General features: G+C 53.5%; 9 protein-coding genes across 9 annotated transcripts; 8 read left to right on the forward strand and 1 right to left on the reverse strand.

Moving 5' to 3' along the window:
* Positions 1–341: 341 nt before the first annotated feature.
* K489DRAFT_317544 (uncharacterized protein) lies at positions 342–2,258 on the forward strand (the record flags this gene model as incomplete). The annotated part of the gene is made up of 2 exons (XM_033601248.1): positions 342–1,133; positions 1,203–2,258. 2 exons carry the CDS (start codon positions 342–344, stop codon positions 2,256–2,258), a joined length of 1,848 nt encoding a protein of 615 aa, XP_033460606.1.
* Positions 2,259–2,926: 668 nt separating this feature from the next.
* Positions 2,927–4,501, forward strand: K489DRAFT_318338 (uncharacterized protein; the record flags this gene model as incomplete). Its single annotated transcript, XM_033601310.1, has 3 exons — positions 2,927–3,051; positions 3,131–3,655; positions 3,718–4,501. The coding sequence occupies 3 exons, from the start codon at positions 2,927–2,929 to the stop codon at positions 4,499–4,501; spliced, it is 1,434 nt and encodes a 477-aa protein (XP_033460607.1).
* A 1,199-nt stretch (positions 4,502–5,700) lies between these two features.
* K489DRAFT_369910 (uncharacterized protein) lies at positions 5,701–6,216 on the reverse strand (the record flags this gene model as incomplete). Its single annotated transcript, XM_033603088.1, has 1 exon — positions 5,701–6,216. One exon carries the CDS (start codon positions 6,214–6,216, stop codon positions 5,701–5,703), a length of 516 nt encoding a protein of 171 aa, XP_033460608.1.
* A 766-nt stretch (positions 6,217–6,982) lies between these two features.
* Positions 6,983–12,280, forward strand: K489DRAFT_355695 (glycosyltransferase family 41 protein; the record flags this gene model as incomplete). The annotated part of the gene is made up of 4 exons (XM_033602527.1): positions 6,983–7,848; positions 7,966–8,278; positions 8,501–11,290; positions 11,349–12,280. 4 exons carry the CDS (start codon positions 6,983–6,985, stop codon positions 11,994–11,996), a joined length of 4,617 nt encoding a protein of 1,538 aa, XP_033460609.1. The 3' UTR covers positions 11,997–12,280.
* A 1,060-nt stretch (positions 12,281–13,340) lies between these two features.
* K489DRAFT_317843 (uncharacterized protein) lies at positions 13,341–18,077 on the forward strand (the record flags this gene model as incomplete). Its single annotated transcript, XM_033601266.1, has 1 exon — positions 13,341–18,077. One exon carries the CDS (start codon positions 13,341–13,343, stop codon positions 18,075–18,077), a length of 4,737 nt encoding a protein of 1,578 aa, XP_033460610.1.
* Positions 18,078–18,412: 335 nt separating this feature from the next.
* Positions 18,413–21,020, forward strand: K489DRAFT_200180 (uncharacterized protein). The gene has a single exon (XM_033599591.1). The coding sequence runs from the start codon at positions 18,685–18,687 to the stop codon at positions 20,932–20,934; it is 2,250 nt and encodes a 749-aa protein (XP_033460611.1). The 5' UTR covers positions 18,413–18,684; the 3' UTR covers positions 20,935–21,020.
* Positions 21,021–21,796: 776 nt separating this feature from the next.
* On the forward strand, positions 21,797–23,008 carry K489DRAFT_200196 (uncharacterized protein). Its single transcript, XM_033599592.1, has one exon. It carries the CDS (start codon positions 22,047–22,049, stop codon positions 22,689–22,691), a length of 645 nt encoding a protein of 214 aa, XP_033460612.1. The 5' UTR covers positions 21,797–22,046; the 3' UTR covers positions 22,692–23,008.
* Positions 22,992–23,857, forward strand: K489DRAFT_400879 (uncharacterized protein; the record flags this gene model as incomplete). Its single annotated transcript, XM_033607008.1, has 2 exons — positions 22,992–23,070; positions 23,133–23,857. The coding sequence occupies exon 2, from the start codon at positions 23,438–23,440 to the stop codon at positions 23,855–23,857; it is 420 nt and encodes a 139-aa protein (XP_033460613.1). The 5' UTR covers positions 22,992–23,070; positions 23,133–23,437.
* A 615-nt stretch (positions 23,858–24,472) lies between these two features.
* Positions 24,473–25,511, forward strand: K489DRAFT_379573 (uncharacterized protein). The gene has a single exon (XM_033604684.1). The coding sequence runs from the start codon at positions 24,778–24,780 to the stop codon at positions 25,120–25,122; it is 345 nt and encodes a 114-aa protein (XP_033460614.1). The 5' UTR covers positions 24,473–24,777; the 3' UTR covers positions 25,123–25,511.
* The last annotated feature ends 195 nt before the right edge of the window (positions 25,512–25,706 follow it).

Raw genomic sequence — 25,706 nt, forward strand, 5'->3', positions numbered from 1 at the left:
ATAGCCACTTATCAACAATATCTCCTCTTCACATGAATGATGTTTTGATTGGTATTGTGCTTGACTCTTGAGAATCAACATCTACCTACCAGTACTAGGTAGGTAGATAATTTGGAATACTACCTGGGTGCCTAGGTACCGTACTTTGCAGTAAATTGACGCTCCCTGCCTCAGGCATACATGATCACGACTCGTGCTGTTTTGCCCACCACTTCCACCCCGCGAGGGCATCGAACAACGGCCATAAATGATGTAGCCCACTTGTCAATTTTAGACTTCGACGACACAAGACACGAGATCACAAGCTGTTGAATCCTCCGAAGTCTCGACTCGCAATCACAATGGACATCACACATTTCATTACAAGTCATCGCGAGGCGCTCCAGGTCGGTGATCACAATGCCTACAGAGCGCAGCTATCTCGCCAATTACTCGCCGCGCGCAAACGATTCGGAAGGGCCACTCACAAACGCGAGAAGTTCGCCGTGAAGCCAGTCACCGCAGAGGACATTGGGAATAACCATGAGTTTGCACATTTACTCTTGCTCACATCTGAGCGTGCATGGGCACATGCTATGCATATTAAAGCATCACATGCCGACGACAATGCTGGCAAAGGCATTACTGGTACAACACGGAGCCATCTCATCTCACGGCTACACAAGGCAGCGAAAGTCGCTGAAGAGCTTGTAGAGCTATTAACTGATCAGGCTGTATCGAAAGCTACCCGACAGAATATCTTGGAGGCGCGCGCATACTCGGCCACCCTCGCTGGTTCGGAGGAGTTCGAGAGACAATCTGAGGGCCAAAGGTCAAGTGACGGACAGAGCAGTGAAAAGAGATGGCAGAAATGTCTGAGATACTTCTCCGAAGCTCGAGTCATCTATGCAGCTCTTCTCTCAAGGGATAAGAAGGAGTTGTACAGGGATGTACTGAGCAGTACTATTGATCCGACGATACGGTATGCTGCGTATCAGGCGCATCTCGCCCGAACCCTCACCAATGCGACTGTCGCGATACGATACTTTCCCAAGGAAGACGCCAAGCTTCTCGAGCTCGTCGAAGATGTGGACCCAAACGCTTTGAAAGATGTCCCTGTGGTAAAGGCCGAGGATGCGGAGATGACAGATGCGGTGGAGATACCGAGCAACATCGACTGGCGCGGAAGGAAAGCGAATATTGTCGACTCGTCGATTGGCCAGGCGCTAGCCAATGTCTCGGTTGCAGAGGCTCGCCTGCGGGCATACTTGAACACGAATGCGAGTGCTTCTGCCAAGGACAAAGCCGCAGCATATGACGGTATCCTCATCGCATCACAAGATGCCGCAGATGCAACAAAACGAGCAACGGACGAGCTGGAAAAAGAGCGCGTCGATGAAGGTGACCGTCGCATGCAGGACCTACGCGTCACAAGTCTATCTATACACTACGGTCTTGTGTCATGGCGAGTCGGACGCAATCGAGTCCTCATTGGCGATGATGATGGATTGGCGTTCGAACCAACACAGCCGAAGCACCCTCGCCGGACTCGCAAAGAGGGAGCTGAGCCTCGTCCGAAGGAGGAACCCCGCGGAAGACGTTTGGCCAGGTTGCGGGAACGTATCGTTCTTTACGATGCCATCATTCAAAGCATCAATTCTGTCAAGGATCTGCGCGGTACTATGCGCGACACGAAATTTGTGGAGGAGCTTGACAGCAAGGCGGCGTACTTCAGGGCACTAAAATGCGTCAATATTTCGTACTCGTACAGTCTCGTGGACAGCCACGTCAACGCTCTGGCTTTGCTCAAACGAGCGCAAGATCTTCTCACTGAGCACTCCTCGATCCCGCAGGGCACACATTCTATGGACAGTCCACCAACCTTGGACGTGCTGCCATCAACAACGGAGTTGGTCAAGGCGCGCGTCGACTCGCTCGTAGCACGAATGCATGCAATCGTGGAGCTGCACAACCACGAGCAGACTTCGGCGAAAGCAGCCTCCAAGAGCCAAATCGCTGATGCTCCGCTCTCGGCTCGTCTCGATCAGTATCCCGCGCCGGGCGTACAAGTGGACCTGAATAATTTGGTGGCCTATCCTCCGAAGCTTGAGCCGGTGCCGGTCAAACCCATCTTCCTGGATGTTGCATTCAATTACATAGAGTATCCTGGACGGGCTGCTGCGCAAGTCGTGAAAGCTGCTCGACCGAGTGAGGACTCGGCGAGCGAGGAATCGGCGCAGCCTGCGCCCAAGAAGGGCTGGTTTGGGTTTGGTCGGTGAACTTGTTAGGGTTACATCGCCGGCCCTGATAGGGTTTGGGTAATACGATGTTGTGCACAGTGCCAATATACGCCTGTCGAACGTGCTACAATTATGCGCGCTCGTGGTCTCTTTGTTGATGAACTTCTTTCGTGCTCTGTCATGAGATTAGCTACTTGTGGGCCCCCGGGGGTGTAGGATGACTGTTCTCAGGTGTTTCGGTGAAAGGTCTGGTCACGGGTAATGAGAACCACAGATTGGTCGAAGCTTGGAGGCGATGGAGAACGCGGATCTCTACATGGTTTTAATGTACTTATGTCAAAACAATAACAAACAACGAACATGGAGGTCGAAAATCTATCGAGCGACCTGGTGGGGACCCTACGGCAACAATACCAAGAAGCTTCTCGGCGTTCGAGTCATAAAGAATTCTGCGATGACTACAAAATTTCGTCAAATCATGCCGCAGAGTCGGCGGGCTGTCACTATGAATTCCCTCGAGTTGCTCCGTCGACTGGGACACAGAGCCCTTCAACAACCCCCCAGCAATGGACGCCAATACCGCCACGCGTTTCAATGCGGACGCAACAGCAGTGACAGGTGTAATCCAACACCCAATGTCAATGGTCTTCGAACACGGACAATCCGACACAGCTCTGGAGATCGATAGAATCGCAGCTAAATGGCAGATGAGGGTCATCACCATCTGCCTGGCTTATAGTACAGGCATCACCACATATCTCTCAGGGATCGTGACCATCGCAACACCTGCGATTGCTTCAGATCTGCGTTTGTCTCCTGGACTGACACTCTGGTGAGTAATATCATGGCAAATTGAGTCGTCTCGCACGTAAAGATGGATAGTTACTCGTCTAACATATCCTTCCACAAAGGCCCGTGACCATCTACTCCTTGACATGCGGATGTACACTCCTCTTATGCGGCTCGATATCCGATGTTGTGGGCAGCCGCCAAACATACCTCTTCGGCTGTATTATGTTATGTGTCTCTACAGTCGCATGTGGGCTATCGAAGACTGGCGTCCAGATGCTCGTCTTCCGGGGCATATCGGGAGTAGCAGCTTCGTTTATTTTGCCATCAGCGGTCAGTCTGATACGTGATGTTTACCCGCCGGGCAAGGCACGTAACATTGCGTTTGCTACGATGGGCGGAGCTCAGCCTGTCGGATTTGGCATTGGTCTCGTCTTGGGCGGATTCATCACGGGCGCCATCGGCTGGAGTTGGGGATTTCACATCGCGGCAATTTCCAACTTTGCAATGCTCATCGCGGCGGCTTGGGCGCTCCCTCCAGGTTTGCCCGGCCATTCGAGTACGTGGCGGAGGTTGGCGTTTGAGATGGATTGGCTGGGTGTTTTCCTCGCCAGCACTTCTCTAGCATTATTATCTTATGTCATTGCGTAGGTCACCAGGACTTCTCAATCCGGTACAATTCGCCGACTTGCTGATCTGGCATACACAGGATCGTCACAGGGGATTCATCGATCATCCGTCAGGCCCAAAACATCGCATTTTTGGTGCTCTCCTTCGTTTTTATGGCGGCATTTGTGTTCTGGATGTCGCATCAAGAAGCTCGAGGCCGCCCAGCGATCGTCCCCAATTCACTCTGGAGAAATAAAATGTTCTCTTGCATTTGCATCAACGTGTTCTTGATCTGGTCTGCGTTCAACGCGTTCGAGCAGTATCAGAACTTCTTCTTTCAAGATCTGCAAGGACTTAGCACTCTGGATGCAGCCCTACGATTCATCCCTGCGCCGGTCTCGGGCGCTCTCACCAACGTTGTGGTGGGACTCGTGGTGCATCGAGCACGAGGTGATTGGATTATTGTCTTGACGACGATTCCTTGCGCGGTAGCATCGCTTTTGATGGCCATCGCACAGCCGCAGTGGTCATACTGGGCCTGTGCATTCCTGGCCAATTTCCTCAATCCCATTGGAGCAGACGGCATCTTCACAGTATCCAACTTACTGATCACGTCCATGTTTCCGACCAAAACGCAAGGCGTCGCCGGTGGCGTTTTCAACACGGTCTCGCAGACGGGAAAGAGTGTGGGCTTAGCGTTGGCAGCGCTGGTTGCAGAACAGACTAAGCGCAACATGCAGAGCGCTGGCAGCGATGATAGAAGTGCACTCCTAGATGGATATCACGCTGCCTTTTGGTTTTGTATGGCTACTGTTTTAGCCAGCTTGATGGTCACCATATGGGGCTTGCGTGATATCGGAAAGGTAGGACAGAAGGAGGATTGAAGGAAGATGATTGCATCAAGAGCTACTTTCGAGACGCGTCTGACCGTGGGTATTAGACGTGTATGTTAACTCTCTGAATCATCTGTGAAATTTCGGATGCATAATCACACCCTCATCAGAAGCAGTTGATATGACGCGTATCAACATATACTTGACCATGCAAAGTACGTTCCGAAGCATGATCTACAGCTGTACCTGGTCCGGAATTCCTGCGGTTTGGTATGGAAGAGATGTAAGCATCGTGATTCGAGTCTCGCGTGTCAGGGCATCTCAACTACGCAGTCTATTACCTGTAACGGGGCGAACTAGTGCTGAAGCGCTGAGGTGGAAGGACAGAGAATTCAAGCGTGCGGTGTGATGTTACTGAACCCTGCAGTCCGCACCCGATTGTTGAAGCTTCGCCAGCAACAGATTCAGAACCAATCAAAGGTGGAAAGGGTCAGTTGCGCGAGACAGCGCCATGGTAAGCGCCGCACGCTTGTCCCAGACTCGAGAAAGAACACGCGATGATCTGATGGAACCATGGAACCATGGAACTTTTCAGCTCTCCATGCAGCATGTACTGTTTAATGATACCTATGTTCGGGTCTGTGTGTACCAATGAAGTTTTGTAAACCTTGAACGTCTGCAGGACTGGCTTGAAGGTCTCCCCGGTCTCTCCCACGTTGTCGCCGCAGAACGCCTATGCTGATGAGAGGCCAGCTCAGGTTACGCGCATGCATTCAACCACAGTAAAAGACGGCATGCGTGCCGGTAGACTCGTGGGATGCAGCAAGCCCGACTGTGCAGGCCACCACGCATCACGCACAAAAACAGGCACGAGGCCTCGAATTTGGCATATCCTTGTTCTGCGGAGGCACTGCATCTTCGTGGCTCTGATGCGAGACGGAATTGTGACAGAACAGTATCAAAAGCCGAACACGATGCCCACCTGCATCGTAATAGTGCGCGTGTGAGAGCATACACACGGTGAGCTATTTCTGTTGCTTCTGCTGTGATTTCTTGAGGCTTGACCTACCACCCAAGCGAGGAACGCGGTCTCCACAATGCACTCTGGTTTTTTTTGATAGCGGAAAGCGACCAATGAAGGCATGTGAGACGTCTCACTACGCCGGAGCGATGTGTGGTGTGGCTGGCGCAAATCCCACAAGTGCGCCGCAGCCTTTCCAAAATTGGGCAGGAACCTTGGAAGTGTGGATTCAAGTCAGCGTGGACGATGCTGTACTGTGGATCACCAAATACATGTACATGCACAAGACGCCGGGCGATTTGGATATCGTTACTGTAGTCATCGCAGCTAGTCGCCGACTTTCCGATGCCTCTCTAATGTAGACCATCACCAGATGTCGCGATGATAGTAACGCGGCAGGTGGCATTTGACGCATGCAGCTGTTCGGAGTGAGCAGCAGAGGACGGGACAAGCCTGCATGATTACCCATATGCATCGAATTTGGATATATTACCTGTAGTCGTTCGTTTTCGTGATGCAGATCCACGCGTGATGCATGGCGAGAGGTAGTGGTGGCATGGGTGGGTTGTTGGTGGGCACTTCGGGTGGGTGTGGGTGAGCGTAGTGTGAGCTCGAAAATGGGTGTGCTCGCTTTGTCCGTCTGTGGCGCGCCCGTTGGCTCAGCTTTGCAGAGGTCCACGGGTAGTCCAAGGACCATAATCATGGATTTCTGCGCGCCGCCGCCGCTATGAGCAACTGGGAACATGTCACCGCCGCCCTAATGAGTATACTCTCACTGGTACGTGCGCACTTGTGCATGTGGGCACTCACGATCGCATCCATCAAACCGCACCAGAAAAGATACGGATAGGTTCGATACTCAGTCGTCAACTTCTCCCCACCATTCTCAGCTGGAGGTCAACCTTGGAAGATATGCATGCTTCTTCGTCGTTCCATGACTACTCGAAACGCGACACACGGTGAAGAAGAACCCACCAAAATAACACCACACGAATAGGCGTCTCTGCAATTGGTCGCCAGCACCAACAGACTTTGTCCATTCCACGCTTGCACGGAAGTTCTTACCGCCGCGCATCGCGTTCGTCTGAGAGCTGTCGAGACGACCGATCTCACTTTCGTCGCCCGGGTGCATGAAGAAACTGCGGGTTTCGCGCCCACGCCTCGCATCGCAGCATCGCTAATCACCAACTTCTGACGCGCGCAATCAGCACCTCTACGTCCACGATAAGCGCATAACCATCCGACAGACTCCGCGCTGGTCGCCGGATACCCCATTGATGAAGAGCTAGGATTCCAGAGTCTGGTCGACGACCTTCGGCGGGCGACGTGGGAGGAACATCTCAACCATCCGGATGCCGTGCATCTGAAGGCGTGAATGAATCTCAGGGAAAGGTCATGCGGAACGAATCGGTAACAGGATCGCAAATGTGCAGGCAACTGCTCATATTCGCAATAAATCAGACCTTCTCAGCGCTAGATCCGCCTACTTGAGAGAAGCTTGGTTCGAGATGATGAGCGCTGATGTTGCTCATGACGCTCGCCTTTCGTGGTCCGCATCCATGAGCGGCAACGAACCCATTGGTGGACTTTCATTTCCCACAGCTGCAAAACCGCGCCTGGTCCAGCGCTACAATGTGTTACCAATGCATAATTCAGGTTGGCACCAAGCCCAATCTGCAGTCTTTCCGAATAATCCTCAAAGTATTCCTCGGGCAGAGAATACCTTGAGAAGAAAGACACCGAATGGCACATTGAATGCTGGCTACGATGCTTCTGTAGAGGACCTGAGCCAGCCTCTCAAACGCCAGTTGCTGCCTCTGAGCGAAGCCAGTGCATTGGCTCCCATAACATTCGCAGCTTCCGCGAATGGCAAGCGCACGTTTCTGGAGCATGAGCGAGCGCTCCATCAACAGCAGTCGGCCGTGCAGGGACAGCTTCCCGGCTGGTCCGGTTCTGCAAGCGTATCTTTCCCAAATGGTCAGCCGATGTATGATCGGTCTGTCGACTCTTATTCAACCTCGCATTTTGATCCCCATTTAAAGCAAAGGATGGGCGGCCACCCGTACCAACAACAGACTGTACCGAGCGTCATGCAGCCATCACTGCAGCATCTCGGCCCGACGGCTTCAGGAGGTCAAGCCTCTGGTCCATATGGCCCTTACTGGCATGATGGCACCTTTCTTCCCTATAGGCCGGCTGCCATCCATGATCCTCGATTTTATCCACAGCCTGCCGCAAACACCACCAATAAATTATCGCACAACTCCGCTGCATACTCAGGCTATGTTTGGCAACAAGATCCGCGCCTGGCGCATTCGCCTAGCATAGCCCAGCGACCAGATGAAAGCACAATTTCCACATTTCACACAGCCAGGCTGTCACAGCATACGACCACCTACCATCAATTTGGTGCTCGAAATACCTTCCGCGAGCGCCTACCTCAAGGCTCAAGTGGTCTTTTTGAGAACCACGATATTCACGAGATTGGCTCCAGGGGAGTGGAGATTCCGGCTGCCTCACTTGACTATGGTTCTACGTCCGCGAATGGCATGCACCGGGACAAGATATTCTCGTGGGCGCTTCAACAATACAAGGAGCTTTTGGCCTATATCCATCACAACCGACAAAGTCAAGGTCAACCACGTAGCGCTCAGCGACCTAGTTTCTATCCCCGGCCTCCACGGCCGACGGCGAAGTCACCGATATCAATGAACACGCAATCTCGGCAGATCTATGACGAGGCCACGAAGGGGCTGCAAGTAGATCTACAGCCATCGATACCATCTGCGAAAGCTTTCATCAATCGTGTCGAAGGCACGCGCCGATTTGATCCGTCGACCTCTCTAATGTTACCGTCCCCTCGTCAAGATAGCATCTCTAACAGGCATGTTAGAGAGAAATGGCAGCATCCTCCGGATCAGCCTCGTGCGCTGCCACCTACACCTGCTGTTTATCGGACTGATACCTTTTCAGCACTAGCAAAAACTACTAGCCCTCCCCACTCAACATTGACTTCGCCTCAGGTGCAGGACGAGACACCACCATCGCGCGCTCTTGTCGCCCTCCAGCAGATTGATGTGTTTTGCCAGAAAGATGGTTGGCGATGGGTTGATGGAATGCAGCTTGGAGGTTGTCTAGCGTATGGATTGAATGACCACTCGAAAGCTCAAGTCTGGTTCAGGAGGGTGCTCGACAAAGACCCCAATCATCTCGAGGCCACGTCAAATCTGGCCGCCACGATGCTTGCACTCGGTCAGAGGCGTGAAGCGGAACAGCATTGGATGAAAGTCGTCAAAGTCGCACCGACGTATTTCGAGGCCGTGGAGCATCTTGTTGGCCTGCTATGTAATGAGCAAAGAAGCAAAGACGCTATCAAAGTGGTAGAGTATGTCGAGCGATCCCTACGACAGCGCCAACCCTCAGATCAACTCAAGGTGCTTGACCGCCAGAGCGAATGTTCATCTTCAACCGCCAGCCGGTCACCCCGTATATCAGAGCTTTCCGAGACAATCACGTACGATTACGATCTGGACGGGGACAGCTTCGTGAACGATTCTCGTGATACCTCCTTTTTCTCGCAAGCCGGATTCGGCACGAGTGGATACGCAATTCCTGGAAGCGAAAATGGACGCATGCTAGCTCTCATTCACGCTAAAGGCAACATGTTATACGGTGTTGGTGACAATGGCGGCGCGGCCAGCGCGTTTGAAGAGGCAGTTTTAATCGCTACAGGACGGAAATTCGACAACATTCAGAGCTTGGTGGAAATGGTCTTGAAGGTTGTATCTGCAACTCTACGGCAGCGTCCTCAGCACGCAGGTGCCACCTCAGCTCTTACTACAGACCCTGTCCTATTGTCGCCAGAAGAAGCCCTCAATACTGCAAAGCTTTGTTTCTTGCCCCATGGAGAGCTCCCTGGACTCGTGCATATAGCTCACAACAGTCTTGCACGCAAAGCAATTGTCTCCACGACCAGCAATTCGCTGCTATCTCTCGCAAAGATTTTTCAAGATGGGATGTCTAACCCGAGTAGATCAATTGGTGTTCGCCCTCTAGCTCACGGCGTGCGAGATATTCTCGCTCTGTATTACATGTCGCTCGCTCTTCAACCCAGCCCTTCGACTGCGAACAATGTCGGGATTCTTCTGGCGAGTGTACAACAAGTGACAGCAACAGTCCCGCCGGGGCAGCGATCTGAGATTCCTGGCGTTTTACCAGGCAGTGGTACTGCCCTAGCTCTCTCTTATTACAACTATGGCCTACAGCTAGACAAACACCACGCTCACTTGTACACCAATTTGGGTAGTCTCTTGAAGGACATCGGTCAACTGGACGCTGCGATCAACATGTACGAGCGAGCAGTCCAATGCGATGGAAATTTCGACATAGCCCTTGCGAATCTCGCCAATGCTGTCAAAGACAAAGGCCGCACTAGTGATGCAATCATGTATTACAAGCGGGCCGTTAAGGTCAGTCCCGACTTCGCAGAAGCAGTCTGTGGGTTGGCAAATGCGTTGAATTCCGTCTGTAGTTGGCAGGCTCGGGGTGGAATCGTGGGCGATTGTGGTCGTCGCGATCGTTGGCATGTCGACCCAAACGGCATGCTTTTGGACGCGACCAAAGCTGGGGCTGTTGGCTCGGGCTGGATCAAGAGGGTCGTGGACATCGTTGAAAAGCAGCTATCTGATGGAGAGAACTGGGGTCGATGCACAAGCTCGTCTTGGCAAATTGATGCACTGGTACAACAATTGTCGCTCCTTGAAGAAGGAACAGCAAACGCGCGCGGACATAGAGAGACCCTGCGGAGTACTGTACAGAAATGGGCAGGCCAAAAGTGGGAGGGCGCTCGAATCACCCGATTCGTCGAGCGTGCAACGAAGAGAATCGGATGGCACTGGTATCGGGATCGATATGTCACTCGTGTGCATCGACCTACAGCGAGCTACAATCGGCCCCAACTCCCGGCAGGTCTTGCGATTCCGACTGTGCCAACGGTGCTGCCATTCCATACCTTTACCTGTCCCATGTCAGCTAAGCAGGTCCGACAAATTTCGCAAAGGAATGGCTTACGGATTTCGGTCTCCGCGCTTCGATCTCCATGGTTGCCAAGACAGGTGTATCCACCACCGAAGCCTCCGTCGCCTTGCTTGAAGGTGGGCTATGTGTCTTCTGACTTCAACAACCACCCGCTTGCACACCTGATGCAATCCGTCTTCGGGATGCACGACACGAATCGTGTCCAGGCCTATTGCTATGCGACAACCCCCAGTGATAATTCAGTGCATCGACGGCAGATCCAGTCTGAGGCGCCTGTGTTTCATGATGCCAGCTCGTGGTCAGCAGAGAGACTTGTTCAGCAAATCGTACAAGACGGTGTCCACATTCTGATCAATCTCAACGGCTACACCCGAGGGGCTCGAAACGAGGTATTCGCGGCACGACCGGCTCCGATCCAAATGTCATTTATGGGATTTGCCAGTACTCTTGGCGCTGAATGGTGCGATTATCTTCTTGCCGACGAGACTGCTATCCCAGTGGATACACTACGCCCATGGCGGAGGAATGTAGATTTGAAGGACCAATTTGTGGAAGACAACAATGGAGGTGATGATGACGAGGATTGGGTGTATGGCGAAAACATTATCTATTGCCGGGACACATTCTTCTGTTGTGACCACCGGCAGAGCGCTCCGGATGCGCAGGAGGAGCGACTTAGTTGGAACGAGGAGCAGAGCAAACGATGGAAAATGCGGAAGGAATTGTTTCCTCAGATCTCGGATGACACGATTGTTTTTGGTAACTTCAATCAGCTCTACAAGGTAAGCCGTGTCACAGGCATTACGGAAACGAGACAGTGAGACTAATTGAGCAATGCAGATCGATCCAACAACTTTCCGAACATGGCTACGCATTTTGGCGCAAGTCCCCAATTCCATACTCTGGCTGCTTCGCTTTCCGGATCTCGGCGAGTCACATCTACTGGCCACTGCCCGCCAATGGGCAGGGCTGGAAGTAGCAAATCGGATCATCTTCACCGACGTGGCGCCCAAGCACCTGCACATTTCTCGTGCGCGGGTCTGCGACTTGGTCCTCGACACTGCGGAGTGTAACGCGCACACGACTGCGGCCGACGTCCTGTGGAGCGGCACGCCACTGCTAACTTTGCCACGCTATGGCTACAAGATGTGCAGCCGCATGGCCGCCAGCATCCTCAAAGGTGCGCTGCCCAAGAACGCTGAGGGCGCGCAGGCGGCGTTAGAGCTCGTTGCGACGAGCGAGGATGATTATGAGCACAAGGCAGTCGCACTCGGAAAAGCTTTTGCTTATGTTGCCGGCAGCGAGGGCATCGGGTGTGGGAGGTTGGCCGAGCTGAGGAAGATGCTCTTCCACGCTCGTTGGAGTAGCGCCCTGTTTGATACGCAACGCTGGACACGCGATTTGGAGGATGCCTATGAGGAAGCCTGGCGCAGGTGGGTGGAAGGAGAGGGAGGGGATATTTGGCTGGACCAGATCCCGCGCAAATGACCAAACTTGTGAGCTAGATCGTGTATTGGTCGCTCGGTTTGAATTAATGAATTAAGATATCCAGCGCCTATGTGCGTCACATGTTTACCGTGTTCCTCGTGCTCAAGGAGCCCACTACATAACGCTGTCGTTTCTAGGTCGAATTCGTCACCGTTCATGTTGCGTGACTTTATTTGTGAAGGCCAGTTCCAACCGCACAGGTCGTAAAACAACCGTTGCGCTCAACGTCAATCAGAGACACATGGCAGTGAAGAGAGGAAAGAGAAGACACGTGGTGGGAGCATTGGCTCATGTATGTCATATCGGCATCCACAACCTCACCATATCTTGTGACGATGATACTTGCCTACCTGGGTCGGAAGAGGATTGGTTGTCGGATGTTCGAGAGACGCTCTGAGCGCTGCGATTGGGAACGTGCCTGCATCAGGCCCAAATCAACGGCGACCGAGGGCATGGAGTGATGAGATGAGCGACGGGCTCGGAAGCCAGGGCGGGGCATACCAGCGTGACGATGAGCCCCGAAAGTCCCCGCTCCCTTTTGGCCCGCCTGACAGTGCGCCATAATTCAGGTTATATCGGTCCTCTACTGTACTGCATGCATGTATCATAGGTGACGGTGTTTCCAACCAATGCGGGATTATCATTATGTCCACCTGGGCACACAGAAATTGTACACAGTGCTATCAAGAGGCAGATGTTCCACGCGGTTCATCGATCCACGCGGGAGACAACGTACAATAGTCACGATGCCGAGCAGCGCCGACGACCTTCACGATACAGTCAGTACCCACTCTGAGGACTGGGATGGCGTCGTCTCGAGTATGTCATACAGCCAGCCATCACAGGATCAATCCGCAATCGCGGTTTCTTCACATTTCTTGCTTTCATCCTCTGCCTTATTAGCCAGGCACTATTAGTTGCGCAACAGGTGCAGTCGTCGCTTCCTGCTATTCCTGACAACCACACCTTGCGCCGCCCTCAAGCCACAGCCATAGACCCAAGTCCCCTCCATCCGCCGCGGGAGTCAGTCATCACTGTTACGTTGCCACCATCTCCATTTGCGACGCACGCTATTATCTTTCCTGGATCCATTTGATATCCTGTCAACCAAGCTGCTCCTCCCAAACCTTACAACTCATTGACCTTTTCCAGTGACGCCGACCACACATTCCTGACGCATCGAGGACATCAGCCACGTCATAGCAGAGGTTCCGCTTCAAATCCAGATCAGCTCAACACCTTCGCGCCACACCTTTAAACACGCCGTGATCCGTTGCGATCACAGCCAGGTGTCCCGTGCGATAGTCGTTCAGCAGGTCCTCTGTCAATACTTCGTCGCGCCGGATGAGCAGCCATCTGTGGCAGGCCTACTACGAGGATGATGTCGATATATTTCGGCAATTGCTGGCGCCCGCAGTCAGCAATGTCCGCCTGCACAATACAAAAGCAGGGCCGAATTTCCATGTCGGTAGCTTGGGATCCGCTATAGGTAGTCCAGCTCAACACGGAAGTTCGCCGATTCATAGTGCGCGATCGCGCAAGCCCAATACGCCGGGTGGCCATTCATCGCATCTCGTCCTGACCAAGTCTGACATCAACTGGCGCGACGCCCACGGGTTGACCATCCTCCACCACGCTGCGTCTTCGACCTCGGAGAATGCGATAGCCTTTGCAACGGCATTGATCGAACATCCTCTGATCGACCTCTACTTGCAGGATCTGGAGAATGGTTGGACCGCACTCCACAGGGCTTTCTACTTCGGCAATATCACCATAGCCCGGATGATCTTGGAGCGTAACACCAGCGATGTATTGGGAAAGACCACGGGTCATGTACACCAGACGCTGGGATTGATTAAGATTAAGGATAGGGAAGGACTCGGCCCACTCGACCTGTTCGCGGCCACGATCAAAGATCGCACACTGAGACCCGAGGCGTCAGGAAGAAAACGATCCAACTCTCAAGGCAGCGATGAGGGCGACATGCGAGATGAGAACGGCGACAAGCTGGTATCGACCAGCCGCATTGCATTTGGCAATATCCACGGTGACCAGCTGTTCACGTTTGGAAGCAACAAAAACATCTCACTCGGTTTTGGTGACGAGGATGATCGCCAATTCCCAGAGCGTATCAACTTGCGACGTCCAGAACATCTCTTGCGCCAATTCTACGCAGACCACTTGGAGCAAGCCGAGAAGCAAAGACCCACGGGTGCCGGGCCCGCTTCGGCTTCCGGAATTGCATCAGAGAAGGACATGTGGATTGAAGACATCCCTTGGGTAGTCCGCTCGCGGCCGCTATCGATTCAGGATGTGCAAATGGCAAAGCTTTCCACAGCGGTACTCACGAATGACACAGAATCCAACCTGTATATGTGTGGGCACGGCAAGGGCGGTCGTCTTGGGACTGGAGACGAGAGGACGCGATTCAACCTGGTCTGTGTCGACAACCCTGCGCTGGCCGGAAAACGCATTGTGACGGTAGCACTAGGTCTCAATCACACACTCGCACTGTCGGAACATGGCGAAATCTTCAGCTGGGGCAGCAACGGCTTTGGCCAGCTGGGCTATAGCCTGCCCAAAGTGGCAAAGGACGAAGAGCCCATCAGCACGATTCCGCGTCAGATCTACGGTCCACTAAAGCGTGAAGCCGTCATAGGAATCGCGGCGTCTCGCATTCACTCCGTGGCTCACACAGCATCCTCGCTGTACACCTTCGGAAAGAGTGAAGGGCAACTCGGCATTATCGATTCCGACGCACGTTCACTCGAGAGCCAAGTCATTCCTCGCAAGGTGGCAGCATCGCTCTTCACATCCTCCATTGCAGCTGTTTCGGCCATCGATCGTGCGACCATCTGTTTGCTCGAGAACCATGATGTTTGGGTATTCGCCAATTATGGCTACGCTAAAGTGCAATTCCCGCTCGATGGCTTCTCCAACTATTTTCTGAAGCAGAGTTTCATGCTGACAACCTACGATCAAGTCCCAAACAAAATCACCAAGATCGTATCCGCAGGAGACACGATATGTGCATTGTCAAGTCGCGGCGAGGTGTACACCTTGTTCGTGAGCCAGAAGCTAGATTCACAAAGCAGCACGTCAACAACAAATCCGAGCAAGATCCGTAGCGCTATTACGCAGCCGCTCCCTATCTGGTCCCCGAAGAAGAACAACATGGCGGCACGGGACGTTGGCATTGATGCGGACGGTTCCATCATTGTCTCAACCGAAGAAGGAAGTGTCTGGAAGCGTTTACCGCGCAGCAATGCTGTCATCGGGGTAGATTACAAGTCTAAGGATTACAAGTTCTCCCGTATGCCAGGTTTGACTCGCGTGCTTGGCGTGCGATCGTCGGGTTACGGCGCATATGCAGCTGTACGAAAAGATTGCGACGTACTCAAGACACAGATTGTGGTTGAAGAGCCGACTCTGTGGAAGAATCTGATGCCACTGTTGTCTCTGACGCGACTTGCAGATGGGCAGAGTAGCGTTGATGACAGCGAATCGAAGCCGAGATTCTGGCAGGCTCCTCGCAAGACTAGCCAGATCTCACTCCTCCGCAAGGTTATCATCAGCAGCGCCGATATCGAGGCTGATGTCGCCCGTGTCGTAGATGAGATATCTGCAGAGGATGCGAATAAGTACGATGCTGTCCTGGCGACTACAACTTCCGATGTTGTCGTTCCGGTTCATCGCTTCATACTTACAGGGAGAAGCCGCGTACTACGGGAGGGATTCCGCAGTCTATGTGAGAACAGTACCTTCACCATTCCTGATGTCGCTGTTGCCGAAGTCATGACTTCTGGGCAATTGAAGCTGGTTTTCCAGGGCGTCGACATCATCAGCATCATAAACCTTGCGCTATATCTCTACACGGATGCCGTGAGCGATGTTTGGCATTTCACTCGAGACGCACCTTCCATGGCCTATCGGTATCGAACGACGCGCACTGATCTCATGAAAATTGCCTCGAAGCTTGAGATCACTAAACTCGAGGCTGCAGTCCGACAGATGATCCCTCCGCAGCTAGGCCTCAATCTGGATTTTGAGGCGGCTTTTGACGACCCAGCATTCTTCCACGACGCCGATGCTGTTGTACAACTAGAAGATGATGAGGTCCGAGTACACAGCTCGCTCGTCTGTACACGCTGCCCATTCTTCGACGGCTTGTTCATGGGTCGCGCTGGTGGGCGTTGGCTCTCTAACCGTGGCGACGTCGACGAAGTGTCCATCGATCTCAAGCACATCAGCTCTAGAACCTTTCAGATTGTCCTGCGTCACATCTACTGTGACTCTGGAGCCGAGTTGTTCGATGACGTTGTCAGCACGGATCTCGACGACTTCCTCGACACGGTTCTTGATGTGATGGGGGCAGCCAACGAATTGATGCTCGACCGCTTGTCTCAAATTGCACAGTCGGTTGTTGGACGATATGTTAATGTGCGAAACGTCTGCGGCCTTCTCAATGCTATCTCGCCCAGCTCAGTGCGGGAGTTCAAGGATGCTGGGCTGGAGTACCTATGCTTGAATTTGGAAGCTATGCTGCAAGGGCACTATCTCAACGAGCTTGACGAGGATCTTCTTGAGGAGCTCGATGAGGTTGTTAGGCAGAACCAATTGGCATGTATGCCTTTTGTGAAAAGCGGTCGCGCCGAACTACTGCTTCATGACCGGCATCCCGAGCTTGTTGCAATTCTTGATCACAATCGGCGGGTTAAGATCGATTCGGTGATTCTGAGATCAAAATTCCATGATGCTGGTGTCTTCTCGCCCGGCTCATATACCGAAGAGCTGGCGGTGTCGCCTACAACGCAGCGGAGTCGCAGAAGGTCGTCGACCGCGATGAAGACAGAGCTTGATCGACCATCTTTGAAAAGCAAGGCAACTTCCAAAGATCTGATGTTCGAGATGGACGAGGAATCGGACTTCAATCTCCAGTCTCCGCGCGAGTCTCCCGCTATCCGTCCAATGACAAGTCCCCGAGCACTAGATCCTCTTCTCGAGGACCTAACCATAGAGGACACATGGTTTGACTCGAGAGGAAAGGTCTTGCCTTCCCCAAAGCTCGCACCGCAAGCGTCGACACCGGGTGCAATGACTCCTCGAACGCCGAAGTCGCCGCTCATGGCAGGACAGACACCTCCGCATCCTGCCAAACCTTGGACCCTTACACCTCTTTCAGGCCGGAAGACTGCCATGAGGGACATCATGGCACAAGCCGCTAGCACGCCAAGGACATCGAACCTCACCCAAGATCTGAACCAGGCCAGAGGATCTCTACCAGACATTCCGACCCCATTCAGTCTGCCAGCTCCAAAGATGTCCCAAAAGGATCGGAAGAGGCTACAGCATAGTCAGCAGGCAAGTAGCTCAACAATTCAGCCTGCCACAACCCCTCTGGGCTCCTCGCCCTTTTCATGGCAAGCCGTATCTGCGCAAAGCAAGCCCACACTCAAGGATGTTATGACTAGCGAGCAGATAATTTCTAAGCCCAAGGGATCTGCTCCAAACACCCCCAGAACGTCAAGTACTCCACAACTCACGATGCGGCAGACCGTCGCCAATGTCAAGGGCACTGGGAGCCCGAGTCCTTCGACCGGTTCTAGCAGTCAGCGAGTGAATCAGCATAGAAGTGTTTCCGATAGTAGATCTGTGGCATCACCAAGCCTTGAGAAGTCTCCAGCCCACAGTGTTACGAACTTCTCGAACAGTAGGCCGATTCCGCAGTCTATCCGTCATCAGGCGCCAATCATCGATCCGGCCTCCTGGGATATGAGTATGACAGAAATTCTTGCTCAACAGCAATTAGAGAAAGACTTTCTCAAGGGAGTCGTGGCTAAACGTGACCTTCAAGAAATTCAAGCGGAGCAAGAGTTCCAAGAGTGGTGGGACAAAGAGAGCGCTCGGGTTCAGGAGGCGGAGAACCGGAGCGCTACTACGACGAACTCCTCTTCTAAAGCTCCATCCTCAAAGAAGCATCGAAGTCGAGGCGGGCGTAGCAAGGGAGCGAAGAATGCCGGAGGAGCAGAGTATCACAATGAGAATAGTGGCGGTGGTGCTTCTATCAAGCGCACGACTTGAGAGTCACTGGTTGTTTGATAACGTGGACATTAGATTTTACATATGAGCATAACGAGCAATCGAATAGAGCTTACGAAAAACATGCACGACAAAGCGGTTGTAGTACTTCATTCACCCACTGAGCCGTAGTTTGTCAGTGATACATGACTGGACGCCTATCTTTCGCCATGCTCGTGTTTTGATGTTGCCGGAATTCGAGATAGCTGGATCTTCAATCGCCTCAAATGATGTTGTGAAGCCCCGCCGCGCGCGCGTTAAGCCGGGGAAATCGGGTCAACAGCAAGCCGTGAGACAGCTCCACTTCTTCGGCTCTTCTCTCCACATGGAAGCGGCGACTGCTAGATTACACGCCGCGACATGTTACATTGATCCCCGGACCGACCATCATTCTCCGATTCATATGAATTCGCCTTGATACGGTTCACGGAGCCTGGATGTTCTGATCTCACAGCATATCGTCCCTATACCCGGGATCGTTGCGTCAATTATCTAGTCTCGCTCACTGAGGGACAAACGCGCCACTCTCCACACGGGAGGAATCCTTATCGTGAAGCAGCTAAAGCGAGTCTCATGCCGCTGACGCACCCCCTCTCGGCTGCGTGAGCGCATGAAGACCTCGCGTGTCACCACTCATCAACAGCTACTGTACGTATCGAATCTGGGAAACGCGGGCGACCCCACGATGCCGTCTTCTTCTCTGTCGCCAAACCCGAGCTCCACGGCCACCGGCCATTCACCGCGTAGCAATGCCGCAGCGGAACACCACAAGTCCGTTCGTCCGCCGGCTATGAGACGGCAGAGTAGTCAGACACAAGCTCAACTGTCGCGACAACAAATGGCCAGCCCAGGTTCAGCCGCCACCGCTGACGGACTAGCTCCTCGTCATCACGTCAAACCTCGGCACGCAAAGATTGTCTTGCCTCGAAACCAAAGTGCAAGCGGACGCAATCTGACCAAGCTGGCGCGCCAGGCTTACAACAATATCGAGGATGGGCGTAAACATGCGCGGCAGAGGTCGCATGAAGGAGATACTGAAATCCGGTTGCCGGGGAGTCTTGAGGAGAGGCCGCCGCCGATGCGACGCAACATGACGGCCATACAACTGCCTCGAACCACATCGAACGCCAAATTGAAAAAGAATCTCTCACATGGGCAGTTATCTCGGATGGGAACGGGTAAGGGCGTCACATTTGGGGGCTCGACGTCACAAAAGGCACCGCCGTCTCCGGGACTAAAGGGGCGGAGTAAGAGGCCGCGATCTATGGACGTGACGGCGTTGAACAAACACTACGATGATGATCAGGAGGAGGACACGCGAGTAAAGGGGAAAGATCAGCGAAAAGGAGCAGCCGGATTCGCCGTAGGCAGCGCGAATGATTCGAGTGATGATGAGAATCCGGAAATGGAGGGCAGTGGATTACAAGAAGACGAGTGGACGGAGGAAAGCGCGAGTGTCAGTCCGTACAGCACGCGACAGAATACCGCTAACAACTCAAGGCGCGCAAGCGTATCCGAGAGACCGGCGGACAGGAAGCCATCCGTCAGCTCTCCATTGAAAGAAACGCCCAGTAACGTCGCGAACGACACAAGCGGCGAAGACACCGACACAGGACAGCTGCCGACTATCCACTCTGTGCAAACCGGCGCGGACCAAGCGTCATCGAGCTTCCATCCAAGCAAAGAGCTAGTCGGCGCACAGCGCAATGTAGAAAGAAGCCCTCTCCATTTAGCAAAGGAGCTTCCCAATCCTGCCACTCGACACTTACTCAACAAGGGCTATCAGCTTCCTGCACCAGCTCTGGTGAGCACCATAACCACACTCGACGACAATCACAGCACTCGTGCATCGCCGGTTGCGTCTCTGCAGTCATCACGGTCGAACCTCGCCGAGGCCTCCGGTTCAGGGGAACACGATGATCCGGAGGAGCTCATCTCGCGATTTGTCCCAGGGACTTCCAATCCTTCCACAGGCAGTGGTGGAAACACGGTGTCGAGCACACCACGAGAGAGCGGTCTGCAGACACCCGATGAGCGCGAGCACCCGCTGGGCTCGCATCGCGACAAAGGCCCGTTGAGCTTTCAACTAGGACTGGCGAGTCCCGGCTCGACTGTCTCTGCTTCATCAGGAGCTGTCACCCCGGCGACTGCACAGTCACGCACAGAATTGCGTATGGCACAGGAAAAGGCTTCGGCAGATGCCGAGACAGCTGGGCAGCGACAGCCTTCGCTCCCGGTATACAAATACGACCGGCGCAACGAGACCCTCAAGACTTACTTGTCAAGCTGGCCGACTCTGAGTGGAGAACAAAAGAACGCGCTTACAGCACATTACGGAACCGCGCGCGGCTCCGCCATCTTCCAGGGCCGCTTCCGAGCGGTGAACACCGAGCTTCGGGTCGTGCAAAAGTACCGTGACCCGGTCGGCGAGTCCATCGCCCGGCTCAAGGTTTGCAAAGCCGTCAAATGGCCGCACAAACCACAGAAATCGGCGCCGCCATCGAGACAGTCGGCCGTTGCCTTGCCTACCAGCCGTAGCTCCACAGCACTGCCAGTGCGACAGCACTCTACGCTTTCCAAATCTACCTCTCCGCCGTTACATCCATCCCCATTGAAGCGAGCAATGTCCACCACAGCAGCAGCACAATCGCAGCAAGGGTCAGGAAATGGCCACGTACAATTCGCTCCGGCTCCGGCTCCTGCAATCGCAGTGGGCAGTGTCGGCGCTGGAGGTGAGCGCCAAAAGACAAGACGCGAGGTCAGTTTCGCTGCTGCACCGCCAGAGACGAGAGAGTTCGAACAAGACCTGGCGCCCGGGGTTATCGCATCACAGCTCTGGCAGGGCATTGACGTCGAGTGAGGCTTCACACGATCAGCATAACTTTTTTTTCCACTTTTCGCCGACTTGGCCCGAGAACCCTGTGACATCGACGAGTGTGTCTCGGCGGAGAAGAGTTTTCTGTGTGATTTTTCTTTTGCAAAATCAGCATCGTGGAGGCGTTTCTGGGAGGGATAATTTTGCGTTTGGGCAATGGGTATGGCTTTTTTTCTCCAATTTTTTCCTTCATGCATACGATTTCCGACTCGCCTGCTCGCCCAGCCCGGCCCTTGTTCGCGAAGTTGCTACCTGCACATGTCACATTCAACACTGCTCCGCTCTTTGCGCATCTGCTCTCCGTGTAAAGAGCGGTGGGCTCGGTCTTGCTCGGATAGCGGCCCGTATGGAATGTCACGTCAGGGAACGAGTACGGGTGGATATCTTTCCTCGTGATTCTATCTTAGGCCCTGCATGTTCGCGAGCGAGTCGTATGCAAGCGAATGGGAGAGAAATATTGGAAGATGTAATATTCTGGTCTCGGTCGGTCCGATAACGAGCATCAAATGTGTGGAATCTTTTACTTCACTTGTCTTGTGTTCCCAACCCGAGGAAAGCAAGGAAAATTCTGCGACGGATGCCGTCACGGGAAGATAATTGGAGCGGTATTGTCGTCGTTGGTCCAATCGCGTTGCCTCGAGGCGATGGGATGGGTGTAGTCCCTTGCCTCGGACTGAATTGCCTTTTTCTCCATATGCGTCATGACTCGGCCCGGTTAACTAAAGACAACTGAATCACGATCATATTGGCCCTATGCAGGTGGCATGCGGATGGGATGCGATGACAGCGAGACTAAAGCAGCTGTCTGACCTCGTTCGTCGTCATATCGTGACCCGCTGGCATCGTGGTCGGGCTGAATGAGACGTGGAGCCAGACGAGTGGGTCGCTCGTCTGTTGTGGGTTGCTTTTTGACTGGTGGTCGTGGAGGGAAGGTTGTCGTGTGTGTCCGCCGTTGGCTCGGGTATAGCCGGGAAACCGATCCACTTTCCTGTGCCGTAGAATCATCCATTTCAATACTGAATAGCACTGCTGATCTGCGAATTCAAGAGGGATGGCGTTACTCAATCGGGCATCTTTGAAGAAAACGAATCACGTGCATGCATACATTGAACGTATGCACAGTCAACCGTATGCAGACACTTTCCACGGTGGATGCTGCGCGTTGCGGCTGCTGTCCGGTCTATCCTTCGTCGTCGGCATCATCAGTGGCGCATCTGTTGAGCGGTCGCTGGGAAGGACGGACGGGAGAGAGACAGATATTGTCACATGCGCTCCCGGGCGAAATCGCCAGCACGCCCGCGGGCGCAAACAGCAGATTCGGGCTTAGTGTGGCTGCCCAGATCACTGTCTGGGAAATCCCATCCAAACAGTGGTTCAGCGCGGGCATTCTGTGCAGCGTAGAAGGCGGAAAGCACAAAGACGTCGCTGTACCACTATCTCGATTGTCGCATTGTGTCCTTTTGCCATCCTCCTTCCATGCAACTCTCATGCGGTCAGCGGCGCTGTCGTCCAAGGGGACGATGTCACGAGAGCAATGTCAGCGTCAGAGCGCGTTGGAGCAAGGCTGTGAGTGGCAATGTTGGTTGGCATTGGTTGATGTGGCACGCGCGCTGGGAGTTGAGTCTGGGGGCCAACTTGTTCGTTCGCAAGCCAACTCCGAGGCAGTTCGCGCGCGTGGGTCTCCATTCACCATTCACGAATCGTCGCATTCTCAACACCCGTCTCTCGCCACCGCTTGCTGAAGACTCTTAGATTGACACGGTGACTATACTTCCTCGGCGCGAAAAGACGTGTGCGGCTCGGGCCATCTCTCGAATTGCTCCCCGTGATGAGTGTGCATTGCGCGAACAAACAACGTTGAGCTAACCGAAAGGCTGCGATCTGACAGGCATTGTGTGATCGGCCGAGCATCTGGACTCGAGACCAGGAGAGGAGGAAGATGGGCCTGCCCTCGCGATCGCGTGTGCAACCGCACCATGCCGCCGCGTGAAAATTGGCGATGAGCCTCGATGTACGCAGTCGTTCCTGCAGATTCCACTAGTCGTCTAGTGTGTATTGCCTGCCAGGCACCACGAATTTGGATGGCCCAAGTGGGAAAAGAGGAAAATCTACGGGAAAAGGGTGGGCGTCCGGCTACCGAGATGCGAGTGGCACTACTGCAGGTACTAACGGAGATTTCAAAGACTAAAAGGACATTTCGCGCCCAAAAGAAATGAAATGGCCCAGCGGCTCGGGCAGGAGTAGAGTTACGAAGCGCACTGTAAATTTGTGCTGCTGTCGTCCGAGCATCTCATGTGCGCGTGCATTGCTGGACCAGTTGTACCAAGCAACATCAAGGGGAAGAAAAGGACAGGACTAACCGCGGGCATTGAAGACCATGGGATGGATCGTGCGTGGTAGGGGTGCAAACCAAGGGAGAAATAAGAGATTCCCACGCAGGAAGGAATGGAAATGAATAGAACAATGGAAAGGCGTGGCGGGAGGGAAAATGTGTGGGAAATGTTTGGCACAGTACGACCATTTCAGCATTGTTCGTCTACGGTCATCAGCAGTGTGCGTGCTATGGTCGTTCGTCGAGGGATGCGCCGATGGATGGCCGCTGCGGCGCATCTCTGCGTTCCCGGCGGTTCCTGTTCTCTTGCCGCCCTCGTGCCATGCGATCTCCCAGACGTCGGGCGTTGTGGTCATCATGCACGCTGCACATATGGCAAAGGTGTCCATGGCGATGCCATCGTCGTCCGCCAACGGGGACGAAACGACAATGACGACTCTCGTGGATGATGATGTCGATGATGTCTATCAGAAACAAAGCCTGAGACATGCGTTGCCTACGCCGGGTCGCCCATGGTGTCGGTCCGGATTCATAGGAGAGACCACTGGACAATATTTGCACAGCTATCGAGAATGAGGGAGAGAGACATGGGTTCAATAGTCGGAACAGATCCCAGAGACAAGGCAGAAATGTCAGGGAAAAAAATAGGTGAGACTCATGATTGAAACGAAGAGCAATACAGCCCTGGAGTACATACAGGCTGGTGGAGTGTGGACAGGAACTTGACGGTGAGCAGCGACAGACGGATTTGTCTGGATGCGCTGGCAACCCACACTACCTGGGTATGTTGATTACATCCGTAGCGAATTATAGGACTATACAGTAGTGTGTGGTGGGAGAGTCCATGGGATGTAATAAATCATCGGTTGGATAGTGGTTGGGGTGAGATTCCTCTCTCTCTCCGCAATTCAAATATCCGAGTCATCTGGCCGCACCCGCCCGAGGGTCCCGTCTCTTCCATTAATCTGACCACCATAGTAATCACTAGCGGATGTCCTGTTAGGCGTGGGCTTTTCGACTCTAAATCAGTCGTGGATGTGTGCGGCTGCCCTCTCTCTGTCTGCGGCCGGCAAGTGCTGTAATTTCCACGGCCCGCCGCGCTAAGTGTGTGATAGGTCGACAACGTTGCCATGCCATGTCCCAACTTCCCCCAGAGCATCGTGTCGCATATATCCTTCGCGCTGCGCACACCTTCGCCTGGCATTTCTGACCCGTTCGCTGCCTCCGTTTCGTTACAGACAACAATCACATTCCTTACAACCAGCACGCGTCGTCTACAATAACAAACCGCAACGTCCATACCATTCTCTCAACTACCTGCACATCACCGTCATTATCCAAACAACACAAACAAATAACCACGATATCATCATCGTCATACATCCAACTACCGTCATCCGCGTCCTCGGATCTTCAAAGCTTCCTTCCAAATACAGCAGTCCATCGAAAATCGCGACTCACACAAGACTCTTTCGCAAGACTTCATCTCCATCAAGATGCGCTTCTCAATCCTCGCTGCGGCTGCCCTCTTCGGAGGCGCCCTCGCTGATGCCACCACCACCTCAATTACCACCACCTACACCATGACCCGCACTCTCTCGCGCGTCGACTGCACCACCACTGCAACTCTCAGCGCCAATGGCACCACCATTGTCCCCACTCGCCTGACTACCTTCACTGCCACTGCTGCGGCCGGCGCTCACTCCAACGGCACCATCACCACCTCCACGCGTGGCCCTGCTGCGACTTCACCCATTGCTGCCACCGGCGCCGCTTCGCGATTCGGCATGGAGGCTGCCGGCCTCGTGGCCGCTTTTGGTCTCGTCGGTCTCGTCATTTAAGCGACCCCAGCTCTCAATATTTTCTTCAACTTTCCTGTCCAACTTGGTCGCGGCGCTTGCGGCTTCCACCATTCTTGGACCTTCTTGATTTTACAAACTTGACGTTTCTCATGATGCTACGCGCGACGCTGGAGCGTTGAATTCCCTGGCTGGCTCGGAGTGCTTGGTGGCTTGGAGAACCGTTTCGTTTCGCAAATACCCCCCATTTTTCGATTTGATCATTTTTTCCCCTGGATCAGTCTGCTTGTCTATCTTTGTTCGTGTTTTGGATTGTCTTTTTGGAATAGCGGAAGGAAAAGCGCTGGGCTGCGCAAGGTCGATCATTCCTCAAGCCTAGGTCTTGAGTCGTTGGATCATCAGATGAAGAAAAATTCCAAAAGCTATGCTGATTTACTATCATCTCACTACTCGTCGTCGCCTTTCACGTGTGTGACATGCTATCCGTTACCGCTGATTGTAAGTAGAGAGGCGTCTAGCCCCAATGCCACTTTTCATATTCGGAACAATGTCCTCGGCCGGGGAAGCAGACATCATGCCGTATATCGGAGCGTCGCTGAAAGGCTTCATGAACGAGCGTGATGAAG

The sequence above is a fragment of the Dissoconium aciculare genome, assembly GCF_010015565.1.
Source record: "Dissoconium aciculare CBS 342.82 unplaced genomic scaffold K489scaffold_5, whole genome shotgun sequence".
Classification (NCBI taxonomy): Eukaryota; Fungi; Ascomycota; class Dothideomycetes; order Mycosphaerellales; family Dissoconiaceae; genus Dissoconium; species Dissoconium aciculare.

Coding starts and splice junctions, on each gene's coding strand:
- K489DRAFT_200196 (XM_033599592.1), top strand. CDS start 22,047: ATGCATACATTGAACGTATGCACAGTCAACCGTATGCAGACACTTTCC.
- K489DRAFT_200180 (XM_033599591.1), top strand. CDS start 18,685: ATGAAGACCTCGCGTGTCACCACTCATCAACAGCTACTGTACGTATCG.
- K489DRAFT_379573 (XM_033604684.1), top strand. CDS start 24,778: ATGCGCTTCTCAATCCTCGCTGCGGCTGCCCTCTTCGGAGGCGCCCTC.